The sequence below is a fragment of the Heterocephalus glaber genome, unplaced genomic scaffold (genome assembly GCF_053883595.1).
Source record: "Heterocephalus glaber isolate CG9 unplaced genomic scaffold, H.glaber_assembly_v1.0 deba00001773, whole genome shotgun sequence".
Taxonomy (NCBI): domain Eukaryota; kingdom Metazoa; phylum Chordata; class Mammalia; order Rodentia; family Bathyergidae; genus Heterocephalus; species Heterocephalus glaber.
Window position 1 is genome coordinate 10,259,612 of NW_028258463.1, and position 13,365 is coordinate 10,272,976.

Genomic DNA, 13,365 nt, shown 5'->3' on the forward strand with positions numbered 1-13,365 from the left:
AACAATGCTAAGCAGATCTTCTGGAACTGAAGAAGGGCGATACGATGGAGACAGTGTTTCATAAGCATTTGAGGACCTTCGGAGAACTGAAGGAGGAGCGTCTAAGTTCAGAGACCACCAAGAAACACAGACAGGAGCCCAAATGGCCATGAGGTTCCTGTTCACGGCGAACCTCAGAGAAGCCTAGGGGCGAACAGGAGCCAGGCTCCTACCCAAACTGATGCCCCAACTACAGGCCTTTTCTTTCTTTGGTACCGGGGATCGAACTCAGGTCCTTGCGCTTGCGCAGCAGGCGGCGAAACCACTGAGCTAAATCCCTGGCCTACAGTCCTTTTCTTTGACAACCACAGAGACAGTGGAATAAAAATGTATCCCCACATGAAAGGTCTCAAAAGATTTACCTCCTTTATGCCTTTGTCAGGAAGCCACTGGAAGAGAAAACAATGGAAAAAGAAAGCTTTGGATCCACCCGGGACCAGTGCCCCAGTGCAAGGGCACTGACTGAGCACCCTTGATTGACAGCTGGGTAGCAGTTTGGAAAAGGAATAGTTCCTCTGGGAGGCTGAGGCCAGAGAATCGAAAGCAAATTTGAGCCCAGCAACTTAGCAACTTAGTGGGACCCTGTCTCAAAAAAAAAAAAAAAAAAAAAAAAAAAAATCCTTGTCCAACAACTGAGTTCTATTCCTGCGACTAGATCATTAAATGAATTGGTCGCTAAATGAGGAATTGTGTAAATATTCAGAACAAAGAAATGGTCCAAGGAACCTCCAACTTGATGATTTTGCTTTTATTTGCATAACTCTTACATGCAGCACTGTAGTGGTAACAACATAAAATTACAGGACTCTACAGTACAGTACAATCAGCAAAAATTACAGTTCTGTATAAACAGGTATACTGTTCAAAAAAAGACACTGAGGCTCCATAAACAAGACATGCAGAACTGTGCAAAAGTAGAAAATGAAAAAGACAGGTCGTAGGTCCAAGTGGCAGGGTGTAAGTCTGGATAACACACCTTGGGTGTAAAGCAGAACAGTTGTTAGACAGCTAGGTCATTAAATGAGGAATATCTGTAAAGAAAATGGGCTGGGACTTAGCTCAGGGCAAAGGCCCTGGGATCAGGGAGGAGGGAAGAAATAGTTCTTATTTTTTACCAACTGGGAGGATGGGGCTTCTGAAAGTGAGGTCTTCCAGGAACAGATAAAAATGATTGCTTCATGGTTTTAATCAGAATAATCAATAAAACTGATTGATTGATTGATGGTTACGAAGAGATAAGAAATATTAAGGTACATAGGAAACCAGGTTAATAGAAAATTAGGAAAATAGTGCTTACATAAGGGTCAGAGTTGTACAAGGAGATGTAATCAGAGTGTAGCAATTGACAAGCACGATTATTTCAAAATGATGCAAATACCGAATGTTGATTTCATGTCCAGTGTTTGGGTGTTTGCTAAAAGAAGGAACAGTGGTTTGTGCTTTCTGCTTTCACAATTAACTGCCCAACCACAGGGGCTTGAATTCCTTCTTTTTTTTTGGTAGCGGGCATCACACTCGGGTCCTTGTACTTGCGCAGCAGGTGGCAAAACCATTGAGCTAAATCCCCGGCCCAATTCCTTCTCTTTTACCGGGATGCTGATTCCTTTGTCAGGGTGGAAGCCCACTACAGCAAAAGGCAGAGGGAAGCTGGGCATGGCGGTGCATACCTACAGTCCCACCACTGTGGGAGGCTGAAGCAGGAGGGTTGCAGGTTTGAGCCCCACCTTAGCAGATGAGTGACATAGGGAGGCCCAGGCTCAAAATAAAAAATAACAAAGAGGGCTGGGGATGTAGCTCAGTGTAGAGGCCCTGAGTTCAATCCCCAGTGCTGCCTCCAGAAGGGTCAGGGTGAATCTTCATGACGCTAGGGGGACCAAGCCCGGGATCCCCACATTCTGTCTAGCAAAGGAAATCACAGACCTGGAGGCCGTCCATCCTCACACACCCAGGAAGGATGGACAGATTTAACCTGGAAGCCAGAGGATGGGATGTGTCTTTCCACTCTGTGAGCTTAGAAGAAATTAAAGCAGATTCACCCAGAATTTAGTTCTGCGTCCTTTCCTTTGCCAAACACGCAGAGGGAACTCCATTTCTTCAGCAAGAAGTGCTGCATTAGGGCTGTTTTTCTTTAAAGTCTGTTCACATCCTCGGCACAAAGGGCAGTGAGCACTTCCGGCTGGAAGGGGCCTTGCTGTGGACGGCTGCTCACCACGGAGACAGTAGCTTTTGAAAGTGGGACTGTTAGGGGCTGGGAAGGGGACTGGTGGGGGAGGAGGGGAGGGTGGGAGAGGGTGGAAGGGAGGCTGGACACGGTCCGTGCACGATATAGCCATGTGTGGAACTGTTACCACAAACCTGCTAATCTGTTCAACTAGCATGGGTTAATAAAATACATTTTAAAACAGGTGCCACGAACAGGGCTGGCTTCATGGCACGAAGCTTGGGCAGTGGCACAAGGTGGTTCAGAATAGCCACACACTTGGTTTAACGTTCTGCTGCTATCTTGAAATGCTTGGTATCCTGTCTTTGAACCCGTGGAAGTGAATTCTGATCAGACCGAGGTGCATGGCTCGAGCACCAGAATGTATGATGTGTTCACTTGCACTGGTGCTCACTGTCTTGGGACACGTGGCATAGGCAGTGGCCAGGGGCACCATGTCATGGAGTCATGATTCATGGGGCTCCAGCAGCACTCTCGGTGGGTACAAGCACCGAGTAAGCCTGTCTCCAAGTAAGCCTGTCTCTTCTGTGATAACCCCAGGGAGGCAGGCTTTCCATACAAGCTTGAACTTGCTTCAGATACAGAAGTATCGGTGTTCCGAGAAACACGCATGACCGAGGAAGCCCATCCTGTCTGTACTCGGGGTACCTTCCTGTGTTAGCCAAACACTTAGGCTGAAAATCATGGTATAGAAACCCAGCACACTCCACAGTTCCTTCTCCTTTCAGTCTTTCTTTCCAGGAAACCACAGGTGAAGAGTATCGGTACAAAGCGCTCGTACAAAGATGTCAAATGCAAACAATTCAGCTTGTTTTGCGCAGTGTTTCCACAGTTTTGTAAGAACAAGATACACACTCACATATGAACTGCAAAACATGAATCACAGAACAGAACCTCAGTCTTATGTGAACAAGGTCAATGTTCTTGTATCTGGATTTAAAACAGACACCGCACAAGATAAAACTAGTGGTAAAATGTAGGCAACAACTTAAAATTTTATCTTTTCTTTCCTTAGCATGATATGAAATAGCAAAAATGCCTCCCAAAACAACCACATAAAAAAAAGCCAAAAAAGAAAATAAGGAAAACCAAGGACAATTCGAGAGTGCAGCCGCAGGAGAGGACAAAGCATTACACCGAGATACTCACAATGGCATTTTTCCCCTTGGCCTCTGAACAAGAGACTCCACACTTTGATTTTTCCCCGAGCTTTGCCAATTAAGGAGCTGGTCCTGTCCACTGTATAGCTGGGAAGTTGTTTCCTTGTGAATTTCTAGCGTTGGCTTCATTTGATGACTTTTGGCAGAAGATTTTGTAAATATCCCATTTGCTTCACCACTTCTTTGTACTCCCCTGTGACTGAGGGCTTGCTGAGCACAATTCTGCTCTCCGACGAAGGGCTTTTCCCTGAAGTGGGCGGTATACTAGTGAAATGACCCTTTCCTAGGGTAGAAAGATACAGCGACTCAAACATGCATCAGCCTCATGAGAGTTTGAGCTGCTGGGCAGGCGTTTCAGAGCCCCTCAATAAGATTTTTACTGCTGCAGCTGTTGGTCTATCTGTTGCCTGTGGCTGCTTCCTGTTACAACGATTGAGTTGAGTATTTGAAATAGAGAGACCTATAGTTTGCATAGCCTACAATATTTACTCTCTCGGTTTTGACAGAAAAAGCTTCCAAATGCCATTCTAGAAAAAAGGCACTAACACGAGGCTCATGGGTGAGGTTCTTTTCAGGGATTTTCCTGTACAGACGAGGAATGGGATCCTGAGAAGTATTCAGATGCCTGGAAGGGTTTGAGGCTCTGGGAAAAAGGCTAGGCTTGCGCCGCCTAGCGGTAGAAGTTTTTCATGCCCCAAATCACTTTATTCCTAGTAACAATAATTCTCATTTGAAATCAGTAAGACAAGCTTTCCAGTTGTGCTGGGGGCCTTTCAGTCTTCAAGTTGTGCTGGTACCAAAATTGTTTTCAGTTTCTGTTTTTATCAGGACATGTTTGTGATGCATAATAATTACATTCTTCCTGGGGGATCGGTAACATACATACGACATCTTAATTGTCTTCCCTCCCCCTTCCCTCCCCTCTCCTCCTTCTCCAGATCCTCTTCTGATCCCTGCAAGTCGTAGATTTTCTGAACTTTCCCATATTTGCCTGTGTGACTTAAAGATTATGCCCAGCGAATGTTTAATATCTCGACATCATGTGTGGTATTGCCTATTATTTAAAACTAGAATGAAAGTGTCTCCCTAAGGAAAAATTAAATCACAACTAATTAAACGGAAATGATGTCTGTGTAAATAGGGAAGGGTGGAGGGGGTGAAGGACGCACAGGTAATGGGAAAAAATAAGAACCAAGATACATCATGTACAGCTACAAGCACCCAATGATAAATGTAAGCGAATCGTATACCTAAAATGTACCAATAAAAGAACTTAGAAAAAAAATCACCACTAATTATTTATTGGGCATCAAGTGAATGCAAGTGTGTGTTTACCAGCTTTTTCATTTATTTGGAAACAAACACCCAACATCCTGTAGAAGTTATTGAGAAAGGAAGTATTTTGGTTAAGGAACTCATCTTTAGGCATAGAAAGTGTTTTTATTCTGATATTTAGGATGATGCGGGTGTGCTGGGTCCTAAACGGCAGCTAGAAGGGGACCCTCTGCTCTGCCTTGTTGGTCAGTTTCGATGTCTTTTCCTCAATGGAGTGAATCCTGGATGAAAGAACTTTGCCTCGATGATCTAGCTCTTCAACCACCGTCTTTACCAGTGTGGTTTTGGATAAATCTAGAAGTAAGACACGTGTGAATGCATCTATTCACCTGAAGAGGTAAGCTGATTAAGAATTCCACTGTTGGTTGTAATATATTATGCACGTTATAGGGGAGGGAGTAAGTATAGATTTATAACAATAATTTGGAATAGTTGTATAAAACCCAAAATAATACTTTCAGTTCAGAGCATTTTAGTTAAAATTACTGAACTACAGACCATTGCCATATATGACTGCCTTCATCGTAAGAGTTTTTTCTGCGACAGAGACAACTAGATTTTACTACCTTTAGATGAATTCCCTGAGCCTCCTGATCCAAAGCTTTTTGATTTGGAGCATGATCTGTAAAGAAAAAAGAAGTTTATCTTTTCTATCTCTTTTTTCTATCACTTAAGAAATATTATTGAGTTGATGAGCTTCAGTGAAATTTGTATGCCGAAAACATCTTACTTTACTATGGGGAAAAATATTAAGATTTTTGTGGCAGGAACTGGAAATGATTAAGTGTTACTGAAAGAGAAGACATAAAAAATTATTCCTATTTGATTGTCTTGAATTTAAGACTTAAGAAATACATATATTTAAAATGTAAGATCCATATGAAACTTAAGATGACACATGCTGGGCGTCTGTACAGAGCACATTTATTTCAGGGCAGCAGTGATATTAGGAATGAGCTGAACGGAGAAAGTCTGGGCCTGGGACAGAGAGAAGCTGGAAACCCGCAGGGATTTACAGGGACGACGCATGGGAAGGGGGCAGGGGCACTGGCGGGTCTGTACTGTGTGAAGAGATGACCCTGGAGGTCAAAGGGGGATGTGTTTTGTGCAGTGGGAATAAAAAAGAAAGGCTGGGAGGGTGGAGGTTGCGGGCAGGAAGTGGGGATTGTGCCGGTGGGTCACTCACTCCTCATCTCCGGCTATGAGGCGGCAGTAGGTCTCGATCTCCTTCTCCAGGTGCACCTTGACATCCAGGAGCTGCTCGTACTCGAGTTTCTGGCCCTCAGTCTCGGTCCTGACCTGGTGCAGCTGCTCCTCGAGGGCCGAGATCCTCGCCTGGATCTGGGCCAGCTGTGAGCAGTAGTTGCCCTGGGTCTCGCTCAGGGAGCCCTCCAGCGAGTGTTTCTGGGGACAGCGAGATGCATCGTAAGGGACAGACCTGCCTGCCGAGGCCTCTGGAGTCCAGAGTTTCTCAGCAACCAGCAGCGCTGCTCCTGGGGCCAGTTTTGGAAGTGCGTGGGGTTTGTCACAGGGAAAGGACGGTGGAGGCTGGCACTGTCTGGGTGGGGGACCGGACAAGGATAAACGACCCTTTTCCCACAAGACTTTTCAAGGTCCCCATGGACATTCATCGTATTTAAATAATATTTCCGATTAGGACCGCCCTAGAAATGAAAGCGCGTTTTTGGAGGGGAGTAACACAGTAAGAAATCAATCTGAAAAATTGCCTATTTATTTCTGCGTTGCCTGTTGCATTTCAATTTCACTCTGCTACGGCCCTCACTCTGTTACGTGGCTGTTGTGCTGCAGTTTCCTTTTCGAATCCATCTTTGCTTTTCTGTCACCCACCACAGGCCTCTGAGTAATGCGCCTGAGATTGAGCATACCCCTGAGGGCTGGGTTTTCAAATCCAGAGGTAACCTCACAGAGTCCGGGTCAGCATTCTGGCACTACTCCAGTGAATGTCTCCTTGTCTCCTACTTGCAGTCTGTAATCTGTGTTGGCACAATTAAGCTAATTCCCCTCTTTCCTTTATCATATATTGAATGCACTGGGGCAGTTGATACTTCCGATGTTCGTCATTATCAGCACGGCCAGCCCCTGCCTCTGCACATTTATTTCCCTTTTCTTTTCACTAGAGCAACTCCTGATCATCAATGAAAAGGGAACATTTACTTTATTTTATTTTATTTTATTTTTTTTGGTACCAGGGATCGAACTCGGGTCCTTGCGTTTGTGCTGCAGGCACTGTAAGCACTGAGCTAAATCCCTGGCCCATTTAGCTCAATGGTTTCGCTGCCTGCTGCGCAAACGCAAGGACCCGAGTTCGATCCCCAGCACCAAAAAGAAAAAAAAAAAAAAAAAGAGAAAGTGGTAAGTAGTTTCTATATTGTAGCGAGTAATAAGTTGGGCATATTAGATTCCTTTGGGCCGGGGATTTAGCTCAGTGGTTCCACCGCCTGCCTCGAAAGCGCAAGGACCCTAGTTCAATCCCTGATACCACACACACACGAAAAAAGAATCTGATGAGAACTCTGGAGTCTCTCCTAAGAAAAGGGCACATACACAAGTAAATCCCCGGCCGGGGAACATTTATTAAAAGAAGATCCAAGACTGTCTGACATTTCCTAGGGTGGTTGGGGCTAAGTATTTACAGAATAAATCCGTTTCATTTTAAAATACTTTCCTTTTTAAAAAATTGCAGGTATGACATTATGCTTTTTAAACAATTTTGTGTGTTACTAAATCTATTCGGTATCGGTTTCATTCTAGGATTACAAAGAGACAGCTATAAAATAGCCGACACCATAGGCAGACCCGGAGGGGCCCGAGGGTCACTGGGTCCAGGGCGCCTGACCCAGACCGAGTGAGGACCCTGGCCTGGGCTGAGCGGTGCATTAGGTGGGGGTGTCGGGCCCCCCAGCATTTGGGGGAAGGTGACCAGGAGGCCATGCGCTGGGCTGTGGGGCGGCTCTGGCCGAGGTGAGTAGGCACGTGCACTCGTGGGCCCTTGGTTGTTTTTCACTCCCCCTCGCCCTTCTGCCCAGGCCCTGTTCCCAGCTGCACAAAGCCCGCCTTTCTGTCAAGCGAAGGGCAAAGCCGCCCCGCGGGGAAGATAGGACGCCATCCCCTCCAGCGTCTGTTGGGATCAGGACGTGGGGTCCCCGCAGCCCCTACCGTGGCCAGGAGGGACCTCAGCTCAATTTCCCGTGTCTGCAGCCTGCGCTTCAGCTCCGACAGCTCGGTCCTGGCCCGAGTGGCCTCGCCGGCGTCCTGGGACATCTGCTGCTGCAGCGAGGCGCTCTGCAAGGTGTGGGCTGCGTTAGGCGTTGGCCCTGCCTCTGCACCTGGGCTGCACCTGGGCAGGTGAGCGCGCCCCACCCGCCCTGCCCCGTGCGGCTTTACCTTCTCACCGAACCAGGCCTCCGCGTCCCCGCGGTTCTGCTCTGCCAGAGCCTCGTACTCGGCCCGCATGTTGTTCAGCAGCACCGTGAGGTCCACCCCGGGGGCCGCGTTCACCTCCACGTTCACGTTGGCCCCGGCCGCGCACTGCAGGGCCTTCATTTCCTGCAGGGGACTGAGGGTGACTTGAGGTACTCGACCATTTCCACACGCAGCCTGACTTCCAGGGGGGTTAGTTTATCTTCCAAAGTTTCCGGTGTATAACGTATGCTCCCCGTCTTAAAATTGACTTATGCGATCCATGTCAACACCCATCCCCTATTCAATTAGCTGTTTCTTCCTTTAAAAAACCCCAGCGGCCACCTCTGCAAAAACCAGTCACAGCGTCCCAAGACAATGTTCTTACTGCTTTCTGTGAGGAAGGGGCTACAAAGACCAGAGAGTTGCTCTATACATAATTACTGGTTAAATGTCAGATTGGTGAGAATAGAGAATAAAACCAAATAACCAGCCCAGCCATCAGGGCACATGTCAGGAGAGCAGCTGTCATTTCCAGAGCAGTGATTGTGGACAAAGCCAAGCCTTCAACATCGCCTTGAGGTGGGTGTATTTTACAGATTGGGAAACAGAGGCACAGGGAGGTGAAGGAATGCCCCCGAGTTATTTATGTGATTGGAAGGAGAGGGTTTGGGCTTGTAGCCTCTGCTCCGAAGCCTCTCTGTGAGGCTCTGTCCCGGGTCAGATCAACAACGTGCCGAGCAGCTCAGGGAACGGATTTCTCCACAAATAAGCAACCTGAGGTCCTGCGCTTGGTTCTGTGGGCAGCCAGCCTTTGCATTGCAACTGCTGCGGAAGGACTGACATCTTCCACCCACTTTCCACGGCCCTAAATCCATGACTTTCCAGTGTCCAAAGAGCAAATGATACACACTGCCCAAGGGAACCACTTTTATTTCCATATTTTGGGGTTCTGTTTAAGATTCTATGTGTAGAAAAGTTCTTGTTGCTGGCAGAGTTTGGAAGTTGGGTGGCTTGAAGTTACCCGAGGGGCACTGGATCCTGGGAGCCAGGGTGATATGAGGCTTCGAGGAGTGCTGAGCGTGGCCGGCCTTTTGCTCCTACACGCAGGGCACCTAATGGTCTCCTCTTGCAGCTGGGGTGTCTTTAAGGGGGACAGTGACTCCTGCTGTGATCCCCACACTTTCCTGAGTGTCCCTGCCTGGTTGGCCTGCTCTGGTTGCCATTCCTTCTTGTCTTAGCATTGGTTTTTTTTTCTGTTTTTCCTTCCTTCCTTCCTTCCTTCCTTCCTTCTTCCTTCCTTCCTTCCTTCTTCCTTCCTTCCTTCCTTCCTTCCTTCCTTCCTTCCTTCCTTCCTTCCTTCTTTCCATACTGGGGATTGAACTCAGGGCCCTTTGCCCTGAGCTATCTCCCCATTCCTCTTATTATTTTAAATTTTGAGATAAAGTCTCACTAAGTCACTAAGTTGCCCAGGCTGGGCTGGAACTCATGATCCTCCTGCCTCAGCCTCCAGAGGGCTCAGGCTTTTCTTTTTTGAAGCCACTCTGTCGTGCATGGCCTGTCTTTGCCGTCCTGCTAACTCTCTGCTGGTCTAACTCCTCCAGTTCTTGGTTCTGTGCCCCTGTGCTCTCCTCCTTTCTTTCTCTTTTCTAATTTTCCCCTCTCTTTCCCTTAATGTTCTCACTGTGGGCAAGTAGATTTGGTTTTGCTGACATTATTAAACCAATAATGGTTTTTGTCTTAGGGTGTTCTCTGAAAATTTGCTATGTATTGTTCTGGGACTTTTGCAAATACATTTAGATCGCTCTATCTATCATCTGTCTATCTGGAAATAGGTATTTGGAGGGGCTTGAAGCTTCCTATTAAGTATCACATGATGGGTTTATAAGTGCGGTGTTCAACATTAAACTAAACTGCGACTCCCAAGCCAGGGGAAAAAAGCATCGCTTCCTCTTCCGAGTTGGAAAGGTCTTTTGTGCGAACGCTGGCCTCAAGATGGGCTTCTATGGATGAAATACATAATCTAGTTGTGCTAATGCAGAAGTTATATAGTATTTTCAAAAGGATAAATTCTATCAGCCTAAAAAACGGAAGGCCGCAGATCAAACTGTTGCTATTTACTACCTTGGAGGACAAGACTAGAAAGTGGAGTAGGAGAAAGGGAATTCTTTCTCATCTCCTTCGGCACGAATGATTGAATTATTACAATGAGTGTGAATTGTTACTATACCCGCGCACCCTCCCTGTAGTTGCAGTGTGCAGAGTCCTTGAATTTCCTTGACTGGAAATGCAGCTTCTCCTACCTCTTCGTGATTCTTTCTGAGATAGGTCACCTCCTCACTCAGCGACTCGTACTGCAGCTCCCGGTCCATCCTGCAGAGGGTCAGCTCATCTAGGACACGCCTGAGCTCGCTGATGTCGGCCTCCACGTTTTGGTGGAGGGTGAGCTCGTTTTTATACCTGGGGTGGGGGTGGTAAATGAACTTCAGTGCAAGTTAGAGTACTTTACCAGCGGGCAAAGAAAATCTCCATTGATTTAAACTGAATGCCAGAAATGAAATTGGACTCAAAGATATACAGAGAAAGACCCTCCCCATCTCTTCCCGAGTTCTGTGCAGGATAATGTGCAGTTATTTAATCACAGAGATTCCAACAATACATCTCGAGGAAATAAAAATACACCACTTTGGAACCTTATCGTAGTTAACAATTTTTACTTAGTTGACACATTGTTACTGTTCATCTACTTCCGGCTGGACATTGTTCTACCAGGCGGAGAGATACATTGCTACTTGTTCTAAAATGTAGCGAGTGTGTATGGAGTGAGTATAGCTGATTGTAGTATTATGACACAAATCCTTTACTTTCTTTAATCTTTTAAGTTGTAATTTATTCTTCTTGGGATGGAATCAAAATTTGTTTAACAAATGAAAGCTCTTTCTAGAGCATAGTTATTTTCCATCACTTACTTTAGCCGGAAATCTGCAGCAGCCAGCCTGGTGTTGTCAATCTGCAGAATGACATTAGCATTACCAGCAGTCGATGAGATAATCTAGAGGATCCAAAAGGAGACCACCATGAAGTTTTCCATCATTACTTATTATTTCTGGATTTTGACATGGTATACAATTAAGTGTTGCATAAAAATTTACTTCCTTCTGTAATAATCAGAATGTTTAAAATTTACTTTTTAAATAATTAAATCGTTTGAGAGCCAGGCATGGTGGTGCATGTCTGTAACCCCAGCTCTCGAGAAGCTGAGGCAAGAGAATTGCTGTGAGTTCAAGTCCAGCTTGGACTTATCTCAAAAACAAAACAAAAGAAATGGCTTTATTTATTCTCATATAGTCATTAACTTCAAATATAATACTTTCTTATGTATTAATATATTTCAAAATAAAGAATGGAACTAATAACATGTTAGCTACATTGAGTCATGAATCAAAGTGCCTATTTTGAGTAATGGGAAGAATTATTTAGTAAAATAAATCATAAATACAAGTTACAAATATCACAAAGCAGTTCCTGTTGTGGTCCTACACCTTTTCTGGCTGTGTCTTAGCTTTAATACTTTGAATAGCTCCAAGTCTGTGAGTTCTCACCTTTGCTTTGAGATCCTCAATTGTTAGGTGATAGTTGTTGTAGTCATGATCCAGGCCTCGGCAAGATCCAGGGCCGTATTTCTCGTACCACCCCTTGATCTTCTGCTCCAGGTCGGCGTTGGCCTCCTCCAGGGCGCGCACGTTGTCCAGGTAGGAGGCCAGGCGGTCGTTGAGGTTCTGCATGGTCACCTTCTCGTTGCCGGACAGCAGGCCGCCCTCATTCACAGCGAAGCCAACGCAAGCATTTCCAGTGGTCCCCGTGCTGTGGCTCCCGCCAGGAGCACCGCCCAGGCCGCCTCCCAAGGCACAGGGAAATCCACTCCCCACCACAGAGTTTCCACATGCACTGCTGCGGGCAAAGCCGACGCTCGGTCTGCCAGGTCCGGCCCCGGAGTGGAAGCCCAGGAGCCTGGACCCAGCGGAGTATCGGAGAGACATGGTCTTCCCTGAAGCGCTCACGGCCGCCGGGGCTGTCGGGTCAGGGAGGACGGGAGCGGGGGGCTCTCGCGTTGGTTTTGCTGAGCTTTTATATACAACTGGGGGAGTGTTTCTGGTGAGTTAGAGATGGCAAAAGGAAAAAAAGGCATCATTGAGATTAACATGAAATTATATATAATTGGGGGATTTAAAAATAATGAATGTCTAACATCCCTGGGTATTGCTTCAGGGTATTTGTTATCTTACATAAAACGGGGCTTGTTCTATGGTAAGCTCATTAACTTAACTTCTAATTTTGAATGAGTAATCCTTTACTTTCATCTAGAGTGAGGGTATTATCGAGTGTTAAAAGGAAAGGCTGTGAGAGGCTGCCGTCAGCTACAGGAGGGTCTCAATTACTGCTGAGTTACATAAAAGATTATTAACTACAGAGACAGATACTTTATTCCATGAGAGCAGGAATATATTATATAGGTATCTATATTCCTGCTAACTTCTCTATCTCACCATGATCACCACACCTGTTTATGACCTTGGACAATGGCAAAGATATTGCCTTGTAATTTCACTTAAAATGCATAGCTGTGTGCAGTGCCGTATGTTAAACAGGAGAAGTGAAAGATCTGGTGCTAAACAGATGGAGAAGTGAAAAGATGCAATTAAAATCTTTAAGAGATCTATTTTCTGATCCGGCCAGGGGCTGGACCATGTAGTATCTGAAGAGATAGGAACGAGAACAGCACTAAGTAAAAAGCAGAGAACAGCATAGTCAGGCTGCAAGAAGTCCAATGCCAACGTTAGACAAATGGTCCAGGGGGAGGACAGAGGAAGTGCGCATGAAGAGAGGGCGTGGAGAGGATGCAGGGACTGATTGACCCTGGGGAGCAAGGACAAGCTGCTGACGACTCTTTGGTGACTGATTTCAGATGCCGTGAATGCATAATATTAACCGAGGTAGGGGGCAGAAAGACACGGAGCTTCCTTTTGGACCAGTTGGCTTTGGGAGTTGGCGGGATGTCCCCGAAGGAGATGACTGGTAGGAGGAGTGAATGTTCAAAACGATCACACTGGGCAAATACCAGCCTAGCGAGAGGGAAGGGATTGTCAAGGAGATCTGTCCTTGAGCTGCCATTGGCACTGACACGCACCT

At 46.2% G+C, this 13,365-nt stretch overlaps 1 protein-coding gene across 2 annotated transcripts; it reads right to left on the minus strand.

Annotated features, from left to right (window-relative positions):
• Positions 1-4,708: 4,708 nt before the first annotated feature.
• LOC101717028 (keratin, type I cytoskeletal 28) lies at positions 4,709-12,335 on the minus strand. Of its 2 annotated transcripts, XM_004859424.2 has the most exons (8): positions 11,778-12,335; positions 11,145-11,227; positions 10,479-10,635; positions 8,161-8,322; positions 7,933-8,058; positions 5,942-6,159; positions 5,322-5,377; positions 4,709-5,049 (listed from the first exon to the last, which is right to left on the minus strand). In XM_004859424.2, the coding sequence occupies exons 1-8, from the start codon at positions 12,213-12,215 to the stop codon at positions 4,910-4,912; spliced, it is 1,380 nt and encodes a 459-aa protein (XP_004859481.2). In that variant the 5' UTR covers positions 12,216-12,335; the 3' UTR covers positions 4,709-4,909. The 2 variants fall into 2 exon arrangements, with proteins under 2 accessions (XP_004859481.2, XP_087058709.1); XM_087202583.1 differs by having other exon boundaries at positions 4,797-5,049; positions 7,933-8,322.
• Positions 12,336-13,365: the final 1,030 nt, after the last annotated feature.